Below are 22,590 nucleotides of genomic sequence, written 5' to 3'. Positions count from 1 at the left end.
TTATGAGTCTGTGTATATAAATATCTAATAATTGAGCTCCATAAGAAAACAAATTATGTAATGAATACATAATTGACTTGCTTTATCTGTTTTCCATGGATCACTTTCATCTCTAAGGGAGCATGCAGTTTACTGGAGCATAGTATCTTAACCCCATAGCAAGTAAAGTGGAGAATTGTGTGGGTAGCAAGAGCTAAGATGAAGTCTCCATGGAGATTTGCCTCAAAGTTCAAAGGAAAATGTAATAAAAATAGAAGTAGCTAATTGACATAAAGTTCATGACTGGCAAAGTACTATGCTAAGACTGGGAATACAAATCAAGAAGCAAGACCTTGCTCTCAATGAGCTCATATTCTAATGGAGGAGATTTTACATATGGAAGATTTTAGCTGCAAGTCAGGTAGAAAAGTCCTATTGTCCTTAGAATGCAGTGGCAAAACAGATGCCAATTTTCTTTTCTTTTTTTTTTTTAAATGTCATTACCACTAATAAAATTATATCAATTTCTAATAATGAATCTTTTGACAGTACCAAAGCCTTTGGGATAAGAATTTTGCTTTCTGGAACTTCAGAAATTGTGGTTGTATAATTGTAGATAGAAATGGTTGCCAGGTTTCTTCTCATTATTCCTTACTTCTCAGGATGGTGGGTAAGGGTATTGGGTTAGAAGCAGCTCAAATCCCAAACTTTTTAGGTTAGAGTCCTTGCTGTCTCCATCAGGATCTATGGAAGATGGTAGTCATCGAGCTGGTGGTGATCATTCAATTTGCCTTTCTTTCCATCAGCATGTCTTGCTTCTTTGCTTCTTCAGCTAGGCTGGGCTGCCTACCCTCTGCATGGCAATTGGTGAGGAAAACTAGCCCCTTCTCTAAACAAGTTGTTTTCTTGAATTGATAGCTATAAGGCTGAAAGCAGCACTAGTAACTTGAGGAATGCTGCCATTTCTAAGATTGGTCAGCAACTATTGCTTGTGGTGATTAGGAAAATGGACTCTTCCTCCTCAACAATTACCTCCCTCAGTGATGATTTCAGGGCTGGGCTGGAAACAGATCTGATGGTTTTGTTGGGGACACTGCTTTTCCCAAGAATCTTAGGTTCAGAGTCTTTGGCTGTTACCCTCTTACTCTGAGAGAAGATGGTGCTCAAAATGTTGTTGGTTTGACTTCCCTAGCTCATACTACCTTCCATTTTGCCCTTGGGATTCCTTGTTACTTTAAAATGGCTGGCTGGTCTGCCCTGTGGGTGGAAGTTGGTATTTGAGCCACAAACCACCAAAGCTAAACAGTGAACATCTCCCTGTATTTGCCAACCATTTTGCCAATTATTTGCCAAATATTATTTGCCAATAATATTAACAATAGAATAAAGAATAATTTTAAAAGTCACAATTAAAAATGCTGTCACCAAGCTCATATACTTAACTCTTACTTAAAAAACTCAAAAGTCAGCATCTCACCAAGAGTTGTTTGGCTCAAGAGAATCCTAATTATTTTTTTCTAAACCCTCTAGATCTCACTAAGGACTCTTTTTGTCTCAAGACTATTCTAAGTTTTTCTAAACCTTCAGAACATACTGGCTCTTTTTTGGGGGAAGGAGGGCAGGGTGAGGCATCGGAACCATATCTCCTCGGTTATCCTTGAGCTCCTCCTTGGTTCTGACACCTATCTTCTACTATTTTCCTTAGCTAATCAGTGCTAAGGCAGATCATGTGTTAAGTCAAATCCATGCCCTTATGGCATATTGAAAGACCTCAGAAGCTGCCCCAATATTTGCTAATACAAGCAAGGTCTATTTTAATGTCTGAATAGTTTCTAGGATACAGTCCAGTCCTTGGTAACCTGGACCTCTTAGATTGTAAACTCTTTGAGGGCAGGTACTATTTTTTGCCCCTCCCCACCTCTTTTTTTTTTTTTTTTTTTTTTTTTGTATTTTTGTATTTTAAAAAGTTCTTGGCCCATAGTGAGCATTTAATAAATGGTTATTGATTGGTTGATTTATTTTAAACCCATTAGTGACATGAGCTCATAGTTCCTAAACCCTCAATTTTCAGAGATACTATTTAAACTCAATTTAGAATTTTTTGTTTTAATATTCAATAGACAGCTAGGAAGTACAGAAGTTGTACGATTAAATATATTCTCTCACAAAGCTTTTTTATTGTTATGCTCTCAGATCAAGCACTAGTCAAATGAAGTTTCATTACAATTATCTTCCACAAATCTATAAATACCTAAAAATACTTAGCTACCAAGAGCAAGACTTGAAAGAAGGTATAGTATAAAAGAGAGGTTATAAAAACACTTAAAAAAATTGGTTAGAAATAGCAAAGCAATCAAACTGTTCCCTTTAGATTTGCAACAGGAAGCAGAGATGGCATGAATACAAAGCAAAATCATTTCAGCTTTGCAAGGTCTTTCAGTACAGGAGGGTCAAAATACAGTGGCTGAAATTAATCCTAAAACCAACTGACCCTTGGCAAGCCCTGAGATTTCTGGCTCCAAGCATGTATATGTAAAGAATTAATATCTTATTAGGAATGCAGAATATTAAGATAAAAGTATCATGTCAAATATAAAGTAGTTTTAATAGTAACAGAAAATTTAATTTAAAAATGGAAAGTATAAAAATACTCCAAACCTTAGATATTTAGGAATTATATATTCAATTGGCTTCTCTTAAAAGTATACAAAGAATTAAAATAACAATTTATACAATATTGGAAAAACAATTTTGAAATCTGTAAAAACTATGAACAATATAATAACCATTCCTGATTCCAGAGGACTGATAATGAAACATGCTAGATACATTATAGAGGAAGTGATGTAAGGAACCTCAATATTGTCCTGATTTGGAAGGGACCATGAGGTAAACAATTGAGAGCTCTGGAAGGGGAGAAACTCCTTGAACCTCTGCAAAAGACCTGCCCAGGGAATCAAGATAAAGTGGTTTCATTTTGTTATTTTAGTGGGACTAGTTGAGTTCAGGACCACTCCTACTTAGCCCGAGCTGGAGATCTAGATTTCTATGGACCTCTATTGAGCTGAAGATTGACTCAAGATCACTCCCAGTAAATTGTCCCATTCTACTGGACATGTAGGCTTGAGGGCAGTAACTTCATTCAATTGAAACTTCAGTCTCAAATCTCTTTAAAAGAGCTACTTTGGGGCTCATTCCTTGCAGAAGGCCAAAAGCAGGATATGCCAGGCCCAGGAACCTCTCTTTCTCCTTGCACAGCTGCCTGTGAAGAACCTCTGCCAGCTGAGAAGACATTCTCTTTTCAGCGTTAATCCCTCTTTATCTCTCTCATCTATTTCCCTAACAGGACCACACCCATCTTTACCTCTCCATTGGGATTTCTCCGTTAGGAGATTTCTCTGCTAGGAACTTTACCTTGCCTCTGAGGACATAAGCCTTCTTAGCAAAGGCTGGCTTCTCAGTTCCAACAATAAACTTCTTTTGCCAGTCTAACTTTTCAGGTTAGCAAATTCTTTTATGAAGGACCTATGCTGACCAGAGTGGGAGTAGGGGTGGGGTCTCACAACTCTGCCCTGCCCCGAACCTCATCAAAATGATGGATTTAATGTACAGAATAAGACATAAATTTTGAAAGAATTTGTTTTGCTTGACTATACATATTTGTTATCAGAAGTTTGTTTTTCTTTTTTTTTTTTCCCCCCAACAGAGATGGGATAGGAGGAAAGAAAACGAATTTCTGTTTATTTTTTAAAATAGATATTTGAGGGTGACACAGATATTGAATATTTCAGATATTTTCAGATCAAGTCACTGTACTTTTTGTTTTATTTATTTAGTTACATTTACTTTAATGAAGTAAAAGTAATGTGTAAATATTTGAAATAGAAAAACAAAACAAATCAATAAAACTTTATTTAAAAAGTACATGTTAGCAAGAGTTCCATAACTAACATTTTTCTTTTGAATGAATGAAAGTACCTTTTATGGACAGCCATATTTGCTCTTATTGGTGGATATAATCATAATATTTTATTTTAGTGAATCTAATTGCAATGAGAGGCAACCTGTCTACTGGTGTCTATCTTAATATCAGAATTAGGTTTAGATTTTTGTCTCTTACATATATTGTATGATTCTGGGCAAATCATTGATTCTATCACTATTCCAAGAAACTTTAAAACTCCAAGTTACCATATATAGAATCCATAAAACTAAATAAATCACAATTTCTCTGTTTTCCCAAGTTAAAACAAATAAAGCAAAAAATTTTAATACTTAATTTCAGTCAAAATGCACAAAATCCACAAAATAAAAAGGATTACATTATAATTCTAGTGATTAAAATGCATATTCCTGCACTGAGAGGAGAATACAAAATATGAATTCCTGTGTGACTGGAATTTAAAAATATATGTACATTGCAGCAATCTTTAGAAAGACTAAGCATTTCAGGTATACTAATAATAAAATCACAGATGAAATCTGAAGGGAAGATTCTAAAAGCTTTCTAATAAACACACTGAAGATGTTGAGATGTGGGTGTGACTACTTGATTTACCATGATTATGGAAAAAAAGACATAAAAGGTTTTTTTTAAATAAAAGATTAAAGTCAAAATGAAAATGATATTTTAAAAAATGAAGTTTCTAAATAGGTAAAAGAAAATATATTGTTTCACAAAGGGCAATGAAAAAGGTAGGTAGTAAGGCCAGAATAAGGCAGTGTTTTAAAATTCCCTTTTCTTCAGTCCTAGGTTTTTCTTAAGCAAAGGTGTTAACCAGACAAAGATAAATGGAAAACTGGCACCCTAAAAAAAATCATCAAAGTCAAGGAAATATGTAAAAGGCAAAAAGTTTTCCTCTCTTTTTTGACCTGAATTATTTAGCTAATTTCCTCAATTATCCATTTCACTTCCCACAAGATGACAGGGACAGGCCACAGTCACTCTATAGAGTTAGATATGGTAGGGGAAAGAAAAAGGGCAAAAAAGTAAAGTAGAATCTCCTTTGATTTCATTCAAAGCTCAGCTCAAGTGCTGCTTTCTATAAAGGACCTTTTCTGATCTCCCTAATTATCCTTATTAACCTCCTTCCCTCATTAACCAAAATTATTTCTTATATATTTTGTATCGATCTAATTGTATTAATGTGTTTATCCCATGAGAAAATAAGCTCCTTTGGTGGCATAGATCATTTTATTTTTATCTTTTCCTCCGTAGACTCTAGTATTATGTCTTTCACTTAGCAGGTGTTTAAATGATAGATGATAATTGAATGAATGAATGAAATTACAGTAGACTCTCTCTGATTTTTCTTTCTTTTTTAAATAAGAAACATGACAAAATAAATGACAAGAACACAAAATGTACTTTTGTGTAAAGGAAGAATTTTGTATTACTTGTCAAAAGACAAGAAATATAGCCTTTGTTTATAGATAAACATTTTGATGCTTTAATAAGAGTTTTTTTAAGAGGTTTGTTTTAATATAAATCATGCATGTGAAGGAATACAATTTTCAAGAGGTATTTTGTTCAGTTTTGGAGGGGAAATGATCAGTAGTGTGAATCTGACAACCTGTGAATCTCTGTCTACAATGTGTAATGATTTGGTGTGAGAAAAAAATGTAATGTTATAAAGAGGCTGAGAAAGATCTTTTATTTATTACAATCTAGATAAATATGAGTATGAAGAAACAAAATTTTCAGAGAAGCAAAAAGAGAGATTATATGATGAAGCCTATAGAACTGCAAAGGATGATGGTAATTTAGCTAGTTTGCACATAAATATTATATATATGCATAATGCTATACACCATATATTATATATTATGTTATATAGAAAAAGAAGAAGAAGAAGAAGAAGAAGAAGAAGAAGAAGAAGAAGAAGAAGAAGGAAGAAGAAAAAGAAAGAAAGAAAGAAAAAGAAGAAGCAGAACTAGCAGCAGCAGAAGCAGAAAAAGAAGCTGCAGCAGCAGCAGCAGGAGTGGAAGTTCAATCTCTTCATTTTACAGATAAGAAAATTAAAACACAAAGATAAAAGATTTGCCAAAGAAAAAGAAGGAGAAGGAAGAGGAGGCAGAGGAGAAGGAGAAGAAAGAGAAGGAAAAGGAGAAAGGAGGAAAAGAAAAGGAAAGAAGACAAAGAAGTAACTGAGGATGAACAGTAAGGCATAGATTTCTCCATGTATTAAACATGATTTATTTCTTCTAAACATCTTATTTTTCATTCAAATCTGTAATCACGTCTATTTTCATTCAAACTAACAGTGAATAGATATTGCAGAGAAAGAAAAAATAAAATTGTAGATCTTTTTATTAACATTTTTGAAAATTAGTCAAGTTATTTATGTGTATATTTCTTATACAGAATTAATATTCTGAAATTCGCTATTTTGGAATTCTGCTATTTGGAATTCTATGTTGCATTTGTTCTTATTGCTAGCAGTTTAATGAGCTTGAAAAATGATGTTCAAATACTAAAGATGGGTTTTGAGGAATAAGACAGAAAAGAAAAGTATACTGGAAATGATGGCTTTATCTTAGGGAAGTACCTATTCCTTTAAATAGAGATTCTAAGAGAAACCATCTCTAGTTGTACTCAGTGACATAACTAGGAATGATGGTATATGAAGCACATTCATTTGAACCAGAGTCAAGGTGTGGGCAGAGGGTGGTTCATTCAGATTATGTAAAAACCTGTTCATGAGTTGCATGGTTTGGTTGATGACTGAGAATAATACTGAGAGAGGAGGAAGAAATGGCAAACTGTGTTGATTTCACATTGGGAGAGAAAAGGACCCCAAGAAAGGGTCAGGACCCTTGGGTCTGGTGCTGTATGGTACATGTCAGAAGTGCAAAGGACAGGAAATGTACTCCATAAGGGTGAACATTATTGTTTTATTGTTGAATTATTGTTGTTGTATTGTGTCCAGCTCTTCATGAATCCATTGGGGATTTTCTTGGCAAAGATACTGAGGTAGCTTGTCATTTATTTCTCCAGCTCATTTTACAGATGAGGAAACTGAGGCAAACAGCCTAGTCACATAGCTAACAAATGTGTGAGGCCAGAATGGAACTTTTGAAGATGTTTCTTCCCAATTCCAAGCTCAGTGCTCTATCTACTGTGCCTCCTAGAAGTCCAAACACCTTGAGACAGAACTCCAAACATCCATCTTCATTAAAAATCTGGCTGTGTTAGCTATTACAACCACTCTACTGATTAGAATACAATCTATGTTATTTTCCCCAAATATAAATTTAAATGAGACCTATAGCAATGCTATTTTCCAGTTGATACCTATAGTTATTTCTTAACAAAACATTTATTTTAGGGAGATAATTCATATTTAAGAATAGTTTATATTTGGAATAATAAAATATTTAAAGTAGACTCAAAAAATGTGGGTAGATAGGTGACACAGTAGATAGAGGGCCAGGCCAAAGTCAAGAAAGCTCATTTTTATGAATTCAAATCTGGCTTAGATACTTACTAGCTGTATGGCTCTGGGCAAGTCACTTTATACTGTTTGTCTCGGTTTCTTCATCTGTAAAATGAGCTATAAATGGCAAACCATTCTAATGTTTTTGCCAAGAAAATCCCAAAAGGGGTTATGAAGTCAGATATGACAGAAAAATGACTAAAGAATAACAAACAAAAAGTTTTATGAACCAAAGCAAAGAAATTTTTGAATGACTCAAATATAAGAGAATTGATATTCACAGAATATCAAATTAACCTTTAATATCATCAAACTCTCAGTCTCATAATTATTCCCCTTCCACTATCATAATCTTTAAGTGTAGTTTCATCAGACAGATGGAGGGAATACTACTGGTTAGGACATAGTGAGTGTATTTGTACCAAAAAATAACAATGACCAATGAGTGATTTGTTTTGAAAATGGCAGCCAAAATTCCAGTCCTATTGGGCAGGAAGAAGGAAATGACAATAATACATTTTAATGAGAGACTCAGTCCTTATCCAGTTCAATCTCTTCATTTTACAGATAAGAGAATTAAAACACAAAGATAAGAGATTTGCCAAAGATCATATCGGTTATGAATAGAAGCACTGTGACCTTCCAGTTCCAAATCCTGGTTCTTTCTCCTGCATCTGTCATTCTGTCATCTCTGTTACTTCATTAGTAAAAACTGAGGAACTATTAAAAGCATAGATTTAGAATTGGAAATGATCTTATTTATCATATAGTTCAGTCTCCTTATTTCATTTATGAAGACCCACTAATCAAAAGAGGTTAAATAATTTGCCCAGGGATATACAGGTAGTAAATTGAAACCCAGTACTCTTTCCACTCCATGATGCCTGTTTCCTTATAAGTATTTTGATAGCAGGAATAGATCAGCTGATCTCTAATGGTACCTTCAAATTTGAAATCTGTGATAGTATAACTTAGAGAACCTGTTGCATTATATAGCTTTAAAAAACACATTAAGGGCAGAAAATAATGAAGTTTATTAAATACTAACAGTTTGTTGAAATTAGTTGAGAATTTGCTCTTCTGAAAGTAATGTACTAAATACAGTAACCCTTGTCTTCCTATAAGGAAATCAATGACATCTCAGCCCTTTCAACAATGAGTAACCAAAAATATTTGTTTTAGTAAAAATTATAATTGTTTATGGTGGATCATAATTTGCCTTCTTTTTCTTTATTTTTTAAAAAATAAGTTTTTATTGATGCTTCCTGTTTTTCAAATCATCATAATTATTCCAAGTATCCTTTCTCCTTTCTCTCCAGGGAGCCATTCCATTTAACAAATGATAACTAATACTTTTTAAAGAGTAAAATATATCAGCACAACTGATTTATATATTGAAAAAGTTTGAAAACATATGCAAAGTGTGACACCTGTGGACCTCCTACTTTCACAAAAAAGATACATTGGGACTGTCTTCTCAGATCTCTTCATTCAAATCAAATCATATATATATATATATGATATATATTTTACATTTATATATATTTTTTGGTATGTGATTGTTCTTTCCATTTACATTTTATGTATTGTATTTTGGGCTTACTTCACTCTTGCATCAATTTATATCGTAAATCTTTCCATGTTTCTCTATATTCACCACACACACAATTTCTTACAGTATAGTAGAATCCCATTACATTTATGTATCACAATTTGTTTAGCCATTCCCTAGTTGATAAGTATCTACTTCAATTCTTTTCTATGACAAAAAGTGCTGCTATTTAAATTTTGGAATTTATGGGGAACTTTCTTCTTATTGATAGATTCCTTTTTAATCTATATTAGTTGGTTTTAATGACATATATTTTATAATATAGTTTGAGGTATGGGAGTGCTTTTCCCCTTTCATTTCTAGTTCTTTTCATTATTTAACTTAGTATTCTAAATATTTTGTTTTTCCAAATATTGTTTTTCAAATTCTATAAAATATCTCCTTGAAAACTTAATTGGTATAGTATTAAAATGTAAATTAACTTTGGAAATATCATTCCTAATTGAGTTTTAAAGGTTTATTGATGTGTTTTCTTAACCTACAAAATTTTTTTTTCATTTATTATCCAAAGATGATTCAGAAGCATCATATACTTTATCCCCTTCCCATCTCATACAAACTTTACTTATGTATTGATATCTTTGGGTTTAATTTTTCTTAAAGAAACTTACCACATAGTTCTTCTGTGTCAAGATTGCTTAAAAAGAAAAAAGAAAGAAGAGAAACATGATTATTCTTCTAGATTTTAATTTGGATTTATGTAAAATCAGATAGTCCTTTTCTAGCCCATAGAAAGACACTATGTAAAAATGCCTATTAGAGATACTCACCTGTTGAATGCTATATCATATCAGTAATCAGCATGAATTGAGCCAGATTCTCTCAATGCATAAGCAACTTCTTTGGAATATTCTGGGATATTAGCAAAGATGTAGCCTAAAAGAGGTGTTTCTTAAGCCCTCTAGTTATTAATTCCCCCTGTTCCTAGTTGGTGTTTTGTCATTCTGAGTTTCTGCCACAAAGCAAGCAGACAAACAAATATGCCTGTCATTTCTGTCATTGAAGCTGATTTAATTTGTAACCTTTTTCTCATATAGGAGTTAAAATAATAAAAATAATTTAAAAAATGATAGTTATATGATATTTTAGAGAATAATAAAAAGCCCTTAACCATTCTATGAAACAGGTTGTAAGCATTTCATCATCACTATCATTATTATATTTTTCCTTATTGTTATTCTTTTTGCTTTACAAATAAGGAAACTGAGTCTCTGGAAGTTTTAGGAACTTGACTAAGTTTATGTAACTTGTAAGTACAAAATGTCCCAAAAGGGGTATTTAAAGGGTCTTACTGTAAATATATATATATATATATATATACATATATATATATATATTACTATACATGTATTTTATGCATTTCTGAGTTTCTAAACATTTTCTATGTTGCCTGCTAGCCTTCATGTGTCATCTGAGGCTTCTGCAAAACTCCCCTAGATTCTCATTTAATTTCTTCTTATGCCAACTCATGATAGAACAAACCTATGATGGGAAAGTTCCAATGTGAAAAGGATAATTAGAGATTAAAATCATCTACCATCTAGTTGTATAACCTGTGGCAAATCATTTCATTCCTCTAAGATTTATTTTAAAAAGTAAAATAAAAGAGAGAAAATTATAGTTAATAAGATCTGGTTTCAGGAGTTGTTTTAAGGACCAAAGGAAATAATGTGAAAGTGTTTGGTGATAGGCAAGTGCTACATGTATTCTGAAGGTCTTTGCACAGTTTCAGTTACTAAAGTTTAAAATTGCACTCAGACTTTTGGGATACTGTATAGTGATATAGACAATATCTAAATCAGTGAGTTTGAATGTCAGTGTTTAAATGTGTCAAAAGTAGCCTTGATATTGGAACCTAACCTTTTTTAAAAGAAAACATTACAAAAAACTGAACTTATTTTATTGAAGGCATTTAGTGATCCCCACACTAAGTTCTATTCCAGTGCCTCATCCTGGTCTGGAGATGAACAGGGGGTCTTTGAAACTATGCCCCAAAAGCACTAAATAGCAGATTTTGTCAAGCTGAAAGATTTTAAATATGAGTCTGTACATGTACTGTGAATTTGTCATCTGAAGACCAATCATTGCCAGAAGGACATCTACCAGAAACCCTTTACTAATTCATGGAGGCTTTGGTTCTATGAAAGTAGGATCCTCATCTATGAAACCATGGCTGCCTGAAGTCTTGGAATCGAAATGGCTGAAATTGTATGTGCTTCCCTCCAAACTTTCTTTCAGGCACCAGTATAATTCCAGATAAGCTAAACAAATTTGCTGCCTAATGGGCTTTATGCTTACTACTTTCGAGAAAAAAAAGGCATCCGTAAAAGTAATTTCAGCTTTGTATCTGAATATAATATAACGGCAGTATCTATTTTTACCTACAAGCTCTTAATATTGAAAACAAAAACTCATTCTTTGAATAATTTGATATTAAAATCATTAATCATTATAAGAACTTTAACATTTTGCAAAACACTTTATATATGTGTAATCTCATTTTCTCAACCATGTGATATAGGTGTTATCATTATTTCCATTTATGTGATAAGAAAACAAAAAGTTGAGAGAGGTTAAATGACTTGCCACACAGCTAGTATCTAAGATAGGATTTAAACATATGTCTTGCTGACTCCCAAGTCTCTTTATTCCCTGTATCAATGTGGCTCCCTTGATCAAGGAGAGATCAATTGTGTCTCCTCTCCCTCCAAGGTTTTAACTTCTTTAATCTGTTTTTATCTAAGAGAGGGAACATGATACAATGAAAGAGGATTCAGATTTGGAGTCAAAGATTCAAATTTAAATTCAAATCTAACTCCTGGTTACCATTTGTTTGAGCATATATGTAAGGAACTTAAAACATCTGTTGACTTCTCTTGTAAATGAGGCCTTTTGTAAAATAAGGGAATGGATCTGATGACTTCTAAGGTCTCTGATCCCTCTAAATCTATGAACCTGTTATCAACAAGTATGGATAAGGAATTGTAACTATTGTTCTTTAGAAACTCCCAAGTCCTCTTTTCTTCCCCATACATCTTGGATTTGTACAAGCTTTCTGAACTCCTCCTTTTTCTTCTCAACAGAAACTAATAACACTCTCATTGATCTGTGAACCCTGCAGTGAGAGAGACAGTGAGGGAGGTACAGTGGATATAGTGCTGGGTCATAAAGACCTGAGATCAAATTTAACCTCAAACATTTTACCAGTTGTGTGAACCTGGACATGATTCTCCACCTCTGTCCACCTTAGTTTCCTCAATTATAAAATGAAAATAATACTATTCCCTAACCCTTAAGATTTTTGTGAGAATTAAATGAAAATATTTGTAAAGATCCTGGCACAGCATTTGGCACATAGTAGATGCTTAATAAGTATTTATTGACTATTATTGATTGACACTCCTCCTTGTCACTTAAGACATCCTAAGAATATTGGTTGTGTTAAGAAGAGAGTGCTGGACTTGTGGTTAGATGTTGCTGCTACTTGCAAGTTTAGTGAGCATATATTCAGTTCTTTTTCAGTGGTGTCTGATTCTTTATGATCCTTTTTGACATCAAAGATATTGGAATGGTTACCCATTTCCTTCTCCATCTCATTTTACATCTCAATTTGTCATTGAGACAACAAACAACTAACCCCTCCTCCCCCAAAAAACCCAACATGGTTTGCCCATAGTCACATATCTAGGAGGTCACTTTTGAAGTTAAGAAAATTTTCTATCTCCAAGGCTTGGAATTCTATCACTACACCACCCAGCTGCCATGTGAGCACCTGGTGAACATGGACTTGCACAAACCTTTCAGTTCCCTCATCCTTAAAAGGAGAATAAAAATACCCACAGTTGCTAAATCACAGGGTTGTTGTCAAGGTCAAATGAGAGATCCTAGCATTTTATAGACTGCTATGGCAACCACCAGCATTACAAATGCAAGATATTATTTCTTTACCACAACAAAATACCGCCTTTGGAACCCCAAGGAGAATTTGGGATTCCAAAAATGTTTAAATGCCATAAATACTTCTAGGAGGGGAAGCATCTAAATTATGAACATTCCATTAGCTTGTTTAGGGCAGAACAAGTGCAGTTCTATGTTTACTAGTTTATGGACTGACTGGTTAAATTCTTTCATTTAGTGAGCACCCTATACTATATATTAGACATTATCTTAATAGCTGGGAATACAAAAACAAAAACAAACCTATTTCCTATGCTCAAGGAACGTATCTCTAATCAATTTAGAATAAGTGGCTACAAAATGTGTATAACTGCTGTAAAAACCCCTTTTACAATGTTGCTTTATGAATTTTCTGTTCCTTTGAGATATTTTAAGTTGAAAAATCTTCCACTGTTATTAGGGCAAATCTATAGAGATAACTGATCCTCCAAACAGAATTGATGAAAATCAGATGAGGGGAAAGGTGTCAGAAGAGTAATAAAACATTTGACCCTAAAAATGTATCTGGATGCAATTTATCCCTATAAACTTGTCCCTTGCTAGTTTTAGAATTTCAACCAACAGTGAAATGTGGTTGTCATGGCAATGATAGACTACTGAAGGTCCCCATACAGATTTGCCTGAATTCTCCAGGACCTAATATAAGTGAACCATTTTCAAATAACACTGTTCACCAGGGGTTTGAAAAGCAGAACTGAACTGAGACAATACATAAAGAAAATCCCCAGATCTTGAGTATGAATCTGAAGGCAAGGGAATTTCTTTTAGTGTTTGTTTATCTTAAATCTAGGGCTGTGAACAGGCTGGTATTTGACTAAGATAGCTGATCTTTTTTCATAAGAGCTAGTATAATACTGTCGTGAAATAATTTTATCATTATGGATACTGGTCAGCTGCCAAGATCTGTGATGGAATTGAAGTGAAATAACATTTAAATTGTGTCATCATCTAAATGATGTGCCAAATTAGAGGGGAGAGGAAATGGAAAGAAGAGGGACATGATCATAATAGTGAGATGTTTTTACTAATATTCTCAGTTTGTTTATTTTTAATTGATTTTTCCAATCCTCTAGGAACATACATAAAACTTTAATTTTTTCTTATGGAAAAAAAATTATTCAACAAAGATAGACTGAATGTCTGTTGTGTGCAAAAAAGAGCAGTAGGCTCTATAGGGTATACAAAACTGCATCATGCAGACACGGAAAAAAAACATATGTAACAACCCATTCTTTGCCAGCCCCAAATACTCTATTGAGTCCTTCTTAGGTTGGAGAATTGCTCACAGAGGAAGAATGTTATGAACAGTGATATATTGACATCTCTACCTATGGTCTAAACAGCAACAGCAGAGCCACTGAGATTGGCAGCAAGTGAAAACTGGCTGCTGTCTAGAATCACCACAGAGGAACAGATGTCTTTAGTTTACATCCTATTTTCAAATCCTGGTTGGACCTTTCTGCATTTACTGGTAGAAAGGCACAGATGACAAAAAAAAATTAATTGTATACTTGTGGAGGTCGGTTGAGACTTTCAATGCTTCTCTAGAAGCATCTTTTTAAACTTTCTAGGGAAGCTATATTTATATTTGTATCATACCAAATGTAACAGTGAAAAGATGGTCTTTGCATTTTTCCCAATGTTAGTGGAAAGCTTCAGGTTAGCCCCAAAATCAAAGTCCACATTCATATTAAGACCCTTTCATGCTCTACAAACCTAAAAGGGATGGAGTTAAGGATGTTAATGTAATTTAATGACAAAAAACTTCCCAGGATACAAGAAAAGAGTGACTATTTAAAAAATTACTTAACCAAATATAAACACTGCCAATTTATTTTAAGTGACCAACAGTTCAACAGCCTGTTTTCTTCTGAAAACATTTTCATTTCCAAGGATATGATTTCTACCAAGGAAAACTCACAAACAAAAAGAACTCTTTAAGTTTTCAGGCAGCTCTCACTGAAAAAAAAAACAAAAAAATTTTTCTTAAAAGACTTTTTTGAATCTAATGAAAAATACAAAATAACCATTTTTAAAAAGTCTTTCTTTTATGCTTATTTTACTGTCATTTCTAATGTGACAAAAATTAAACTGACAAAAGAGAAAAAAGAATCTTGGAGAATCTTGATAGTTTGTGAAATATTTACTAAGGAATATTCTATAGATGTAGCTTACTTTTAACCCCTAAAAACAATTGGAGATTGATTTCTTTTTTCTTTTCTTTTCTTTTTTTTTTTTTTACACATATAGGTTCCTTTCTCTTCTTTTTTATTTTTTATTATTCTTTTTTAATTAAAGCTTTTTATTTTTCAAAACATATGCGTGGACAATTCTTTAACATTAGTCCTTGAAAAACCTTTGTGTTCCAATTTTTTCCTCCCTTCTCCCACACCCTCCCCTAGATGGCAGGTAGTCCAGTATATGTTAAACATGGTAGAAATGTATGTTAAATCCAATATATGCATACATATTTATACAATTCTGCCCAAGAAAAATCTAATCAAATCAGAGAAGAAGAAGAAGAAGGAGAAAAAGAAGGAGAAGAAGAAGGAGGAGGAGGAGGAGGAGGAGGAGGAGGAGGAGGAGGAGGAGGAGGAGGAGGAGGAGGAGGAAGAGGAGGAGGAAGAGGAGGAGAAGAAGAAGAGAAGAAGAAGAAGAAGAAGAAGAAGAAGAAGAAGGAGAAAAAGAAGGAGAAGAAGAAGAAGAGAAGAAGAAGAAGAAGAGAAGAAGAAGAAGAAGAAGAAGAAGAAGAAGAAGAAGAAGAAGAAGAAGAAGAAGAAGAAGAAGAAGAAGAAGAAAATGCAAGTAAGCAACAATGAAAAGAGTGAAAATGCTATGTTGTGAACCACATTCAGTTCCTGCAGTCCTCTCTCTGGGTGTAGATGGCTCTCTTCATCACTGAACAATTGGAGCTGGTTTGAATCATGGAGACTGATTTCTTAAGTTAAATTATGGTTCTGTATTATCTCATTTAATCCATATCCATATCCATATATATTTACATATTTATATAAATATATCAAAAATTGACCTAAAAAGCTATAATTTTTTTAATCTTAGAAAATACAACAAATCCCACCCTCTTTACTTTTGTTTCAGTCTCCTTCCTAATACCAATTCTTCTACTTAATTTTTAAGTCTTTCTGTTTTTCCAGAAGCTTTCCCCCTTTTCATATTTCTCTAATTTTCAGTGTTTTATTCCTACTCACAGGAGAATAAATTTAAATTCTTTGCATGGAACAGTGCAAAAAATGCTGGGATTTAGAGTTGGGGGACCTCCCTCCAAATACCAGCTCTGACAATGAATAACTGCCCAGGTGACATCAGAAAAGCCATTTCATCTCTCTGGGACTTCAGTTCTAAAATGAAAAAGTGTTAGATGATCTCTGAGGTCCCTGATAGCTCTCAATTTATGCACATTTTAGACATATGCTATTCCACCTTAAAACTGTAATCGAAGCTCCTACTATGATTCTTTGCACACAACAAGTACTTAATGAAATAAGACACAGAGTTTATTGTCTAATAGAGCTAGGCAATACTTATACATAAATAAATATAATGTTAAATATTATATTATAAGGGCATTCCAGAAATGTAAAAATAAGTGCTAATTGAGAGCAAAGGTGAAAGTGTCTTTTTTCCTTCTTTGAAGAAATGAAGAAAGACTGATAAGGCATTTGAGTTGGGAATTCAAAAGATAAAACTATTAATAATAGCATTCATACTCAAATTCATAATCAAATATATTTCATTTGTAAACTACTTTTGATATAATTGTATTAGAATAATAAAAATTCACCAGTATCTTCTACCTTTCCAGAGAGCTATTTCATAAAATAAATATTTTTAAAGACAATAAAAAGAAAAAATTAAAATCAGTAAGACTGAACAATACATCAGACAAGTCTAAAAAAAGTACCATACTAATGACCTACCATCTCTGAAAAGAGGTGGGATTGAGATGTGTTCTAATGCCTTTTATTTTGAGCCTTATTAGTCCTTTTACCTTTTCAAGAACTTTTTGTGGTTGTTCACTGATATCTTGATGATATTGTATATGTTGTATTCTTGTCTCTGCTCACTTCATTTTGCCTCGGCTTATCAAAATCTTTCCATGTTTCTTTGTATTCTTCACATTTATCATTTATTAGTATATGCTAATTATATTCATGTATTGCAATTATTGAGCTATTCTGTAATCAATGAGCATCTATTTTGTCTCCAACTCTTTCATAACACACAAAAAAGGCTGTTATAAAATTTTCATTATATAGAGGGACTTATTTCTTATCAATCAAATGTTGCATTAAAAATATTATATGGTACCAGAAGAAATAACCAACTTCCAAGTCAGGAAAACCTAGACTCAAGTTTCATTTCTGCCATATACTAGCTATGAATGAATAATAATGGACAAGTCAGTGTCCATCTAATCAGTATCTCAGGTAGCTCTCTAGAACATTTATTGCAAAATGGTTGTCATCTGTTCTGAGTGAGGTACTTTCTTCATCAAGAATTTTCTGCATCAATGAAATCACAGGTCTGAGCAAAAACAAACAAACCAATCCTAAAATGATGGTGAGTACTTGTAAGATATGAGATATGGAGGGAAACCAAAATGAACTAGTTGTTTTAAATGCCTTTTTTCTGTAAAGTTTCTTGTACATGTTTTGACTTACTAGCCTTTTTCCAGCTTTAGTTTATTAACATGATAGCAATAGCGTCACTAGCTTATATGGTGCTTCTGGATCTACAGAAGTCTTCACATGCATTTTATCTTCACAGTGACATTTTCAAAGTAATTTATTATGATCCTCATTTAAAGAAGGGAAAACTAAGAGTCAAAAGTGAAATATTTTTTCCTAAGATCATACAGCTTATAAGCATAAGAGTAATAGAATATGATACTGACAATAAATATCATGCCCTATCTCTTCTTTCACGGAGGCAAACTTGTGAAAATTGTGACCAGAGTCTAAAAAAAAGAGTTGACAAATATTTTGACTGGTTCTATATTTTTAAAATTCTCTGCTCCTCCTAAAATTATTGGACAAACTCTTTGCAACAACTATAGTATGACACAAGATAATCAGGAAATATTGTTTACAAATGAAGCAATTTTTTTCCTCTTTGGCTAGTTCAGTTGCAAAATATCAATATACTTTTCAAGTCAATACCAGCAAGTCAGTAAGAGTTAATTTGAGAAAAAAGATATGATAAAATCAAAACATGCAGAGAGGGAGAGAAATATTATTAAACAGATTATGTATAACATATAGGAGAAAGAAACAAAAAAACCCATAAATTATATTTTTCTTTTTTATTATAACTTTTTATTGACAATATATATGCATGGGTAATTTTTTTTTACAACATTATCCCTTGCATTCACTTCTGTCCCGACTTTTCCCCTTCCTCCCTCACACCTTCCCTTAGATGGCAAGCAGTCTTATACATGTTAAATATGTCACAGTATATCCTAGATACAATATATGTGTGTGGAACTGAACAATTATCTTGTTACACAGGAAGAATTGGATTCAGAAGGTAGAAATAACCTAGGAAGAAAAACAAAAATGCAAGCAGTTCACACTCATTTCCCAGTGTTCCTTCTCTGGGTGTAGCTGCTTCTGTCCATCCTTGATCAATTGAAACTGAGTTAGATCTTCTCTTTGTCGAAGAAATCCACTTCCATCAGAATACACCCTCATACAAAAACCCCAAATTATTAAGAAAAATTCATGATGAAAATCTATTTTGACAGAATAATGAAGAATAGAGGAGGCTTATTTAGCAAGCCTGGTGACAACTAAAGCTAGTTGATTGTTGCCCTTCATAATCAAAGAGGAGCAAATGAATATCATTATGTTGGAGTCAAGGTACAGCGTGTCTGACCATAGCTGATCAGACTAATATGAACTTGGAAGGCTTGACTGGGCCCAAGTAGTCTATCTGATCACTTGGAGTGAAGTTCATCTCACATTTCTTTTGAGCTGCTGCAATTCTGCTTTGCTGACAAAGCACAGCATCTTCTCTGAGGAGGGCACGCCATGCTGGGCAGTCCTTTGACAGTGTCTGCCATGTCACACAATCAATTCCAAAGTTCCTCAGAGAGACCCTGAGAGTATCCTTGCTTTTCTTTTTCTGACCTCTATTATGTTTCAACATTTGGCAGGGCAGCTCAAGAAAAGATATCAGTGTCCTCTACATTATCTTTCCCAGTGACCTTCAGAATTTTCTTAAGACAATTCAAGTGGAAGCCATTAGGTTTCTTGGAATAGTGTGCTATATGATGCATAGGTTTCATAGACATAAAACAGTGAGGTCAACACAAAAGCCCTGTTTACTTTCGTTTGTTAGACAGCCTAATATCTCTTCTCTCCCACTATTTTTCAGAGCTTCCCTAATACTGAGATAGCCCTATTAATACTTGCATCAACGTCATCATCCATGTGTACATCCTTGGAAAGTGCACTGCCAAGATAAGTGAACTTACAGGATTCAAAATTTTTGATTTGCTGTAACTAAAAGTTCCCCATATGGATGATGTGATGCTGACTGGTGAAGAACATCTGTTTTCTTGGTGTTGTCAGGCCACAATTAGCAACAGCAGCAGAGAATTGATTTATACTCTTGCACCTCAGTCTCAGAGGCTGCAGAGTGCACAATCATCTCAACAAAAAGTCACGCACCAACTCTCTCTGCACTTTAGTTTTGGCTTTCAGCTTTTCAAGTTAAATAATTTACTAGAACAGTAAAGGAGAGAAAGGGACCCACATGTGCCAAAATGTTTGTGGCAACCCATTTTGTAATGGCAAGGAACTGGAAAATGAATGGATGCCCATCAATTGGAGAATGGCTGGGTAAATTGTGGTATATGAATATTATGTAATATTATTGTTCTGTAAGGAATGACCAGCAGGATGAATACAGAGAGGATTGGCGAGACTTACATGAACTGATGCTAAGTGAAATGAGCAGAAATAAGAGATCATTATATACCTCAACAATGATACTGTATGAGGATGTATTCTGATGGAAGTGGATTTCTTTGACAAAGAGAAGATCTAACTCAGTTTCAATTGATCAAGGAAGGACAGAAGCAGCTACACCCAAAGAAAGAACACTAGGAAATGAATATAAACTATTTGCATTTTTGTTTTTTTTCCCGGGTTATTTATACCCTCTGAATCCAATTCTTCCTGTGCAACAAGAGAACTGTTCGGTTCTGCACACATATATTGTATCTAGGATATACCATAACATATTTAATATGTATGGGACTGCTTGCCGTCTGGGGGAGGGAGTAGAGGGAAGGAAGGGAAAAATCGGAACAGAAGCGAGTGCAAGGGATAATGTTGAAAAATTACTCATGCATATGTTCTGTCAATAAAAAGCAATAAAAAAATAATAATTTCTTGTTAGTGCAGTAGCTGTCCTTGATGCTGTTTTTGTCCTCATTGGAAACATCTGACAACATCACTGAGAAAGCTAAAAAACTAGAGAGCAAGCACACACAGCGTTGCTTCAATCTATCATGACTGGAAAAGTATGGGAGCATCATTATGATCCAGAATCTGTCATGGAACTGCTATATAACACTGATGAACCAAATTTTGCCATGATCTTCCACAAGTTCTCTGACTGAAAGTATCGCGAGCCTTGGTCAGATGAATAAGTGTTGTGTATAGACCTTTGTTCTACCCTTGGAATTTCTCCTGGATTTGTCAGGCAGCAAATGTTGTATCAACCACTCCTTGGCCCTTTCTGAATCATCCTGGCTCTTGAGTAAATGTCTATCTTCCAGGTGAAGGATCAACCTCTATTAGGTGGACTCTTGCAAGAATCTCGCCAACAATGACTAAGAGAGAGGTCCCCATGTGATTGCTACAGGACCATCTATTTCCTTTTCCTTTGTATAATTGCACAAGGGAAGCATCCTTGAATTCCTATGGCATAACCTCCTCTTATATTACTCAGGAAAATTTCAGTAAGCTTTTGTATGGGCAGTGGACTCTGTACCTTGTAAATCTCAGTTGGAATATTATCAGCACTAGACACTTTGCCCCAAGAAATGAGCTTAGTGACATCCAACCTCTTCTTCATTTAGAAGTTTGGCTAGAGAAGGACAGATTACAATCTGAAGTACACAATCAATGGCTTCAGCATTGATTGATGATCTGTTGAGAAGATTACAGAAGTGTTCAGCTCTTCACTTCAGGATAATGTCCTTATCACTGAATCAGTATGTCTCCATCAGCACTGACCAGTTGAGATGCACCATAAGTCTTTGGCCCACAAAAATGCTTTTAATTATTATTGTCAGTATTAAACTAAATTTCATCTGCCTTCTTACTGAATCAAGAATCTTGCATCTGTCTAAGCTTTACTTCTGTTTTACTTTTGAAGGAGTTATATACTATACATCTTCCTAGAGATGGATGGATAAGCTTTCATAAATTTCCCCATTATTTTTGTCGGATCAGTCTTGATGTCTGCAAGAGTTCTGGTCCAAAGGAGTAAATGTGGTGTTGTATACCAAATCTCTGAAAGCTTCCCACTCCTTTTCTGTTCCACTGTCATCAGCCATGTCTTGGCTCAACTTCCCTCCAAGTGAGCAACATACTCAGAGAGGTACTCTGATCTACTGATATTGTCTTCTTGAAGTTGTCTTGTCTGGAATATGCTGTTTTTGTTAATTTTGAATGTTTAGCTTGGAAAAGATGAATTTATGCTCATTCGAGCACTCTGTACCAAGCAACACCTTTGTCACTCATATCCTGTCTATCTCTTTTCCTTACAATGATATACTCTTATTAAATGCCAATGGTAGCTGTGAGGGTGAATCCATGAAGTTTATTGCATTTAGGTAAACAGAAATTAGTGTTGGTAATGAGAAGGACAGGAGATGAACTCGTCTTCAGAAGTAAGTGACTGTTAAAGTTGTTACTTGTCACTCCATTCCTCCCTGCTATATTTGAGAATTGGTGTCTACTTTGGCTTCAAAATCACCCAGAATTAGAAACTTGTCTCCTTTCAGCACATTGATGATGAAGGTCTCTAGTTTTAATAAATTTTTTCTGTGATCTCATTAGGGTTCATCATGGTGAGAGCATATGCTCTGATGATAGTACCAGATAACTTTCATGCAATAATATTGTACTGAGTTTGTTGTTCACTCAATTTAGGAGGCATATAAGCTTGTTGACTTGGTTAGTTTGGATTGCAAAACCTATGCTAGCTTCATGGAACGTCTAATCATGGTAGCCAGAAAAATGTGTATCTAGCTCTGATGATCGTTTGCCAGCCTCACTCAGGATCACTCTTTGGATGCAATCAATGCCTGCTGAATTCTCTCACAATAAGAGATATTTGCACATTCCATGTTTCAATGATGAATTGAATCATTTTCACAAAAGGTTTTGTACATTTTTTTTACTGCAGGGTAAGACCCCTCCCTGCTGGGATAAGTAGATCAGAATCAGGTGAAACAGATAATTTTTAGGGTATTTTTTCTATTCTTTTCCTCATATTAGGAAGTAGTGCAATCCTGTTCATCACTCAGGGATCTGCTGAATCCTCCTCTTGCTTCAATCCAATGAG

At 34.1% G+C, this 22,590-nt stretch overlaps 1 protein-coding gene across 4 annotated transcripts in view; it reads right to left on the bottom strand.

The window, feature by feature from the left end:
• Positions 1 to 22,590, bottom strand: part of NECAB1 (N-terminal EF-hand calcium binding protein 1) — a 320,695-nt gene that overhangs the window by 91,579 nt on the left and 206,526 nt on the right. For all 4 annotated transcript variants that reach the window (XR_007949416.1, XM_051970820.1, XM_051970819.1 and 1 more), the window contains one exon: positions 9,639 to 9,664. Coding sequence is in view for 3 of the 4 variants with exons in the window: in XM_051970820.1 (XP_051826780.1) it covers positions 9,639 to 9,664 (26 nt within the window). In the remaining variant the exon portion in view is untranslated. The remainder of the gene's footprint in view (positions 1 to 9,638; positions 9,665 to 22,590) is intronic.

This window comes from Antechinus flavipes, chromosome 1, assembly GCF_016432865.1.
Source record: "Antechinus flavipes isolate AdamAnt ecotype Samford, QLD, Australia chromosome 1, AdamAnt_v2, whole genome shotgun sequence".
Taxonomy (NCBI): domain Eukaryota; kingdom Metazoa; phylum Chordata; class Mammalia; order Dasyuromorphia; family Dasyuridae; genus Antechinus; species Antechinus flavipes.
This window is presented reverse-complemented; position numbering and strand designations above follow the sequence as displayed.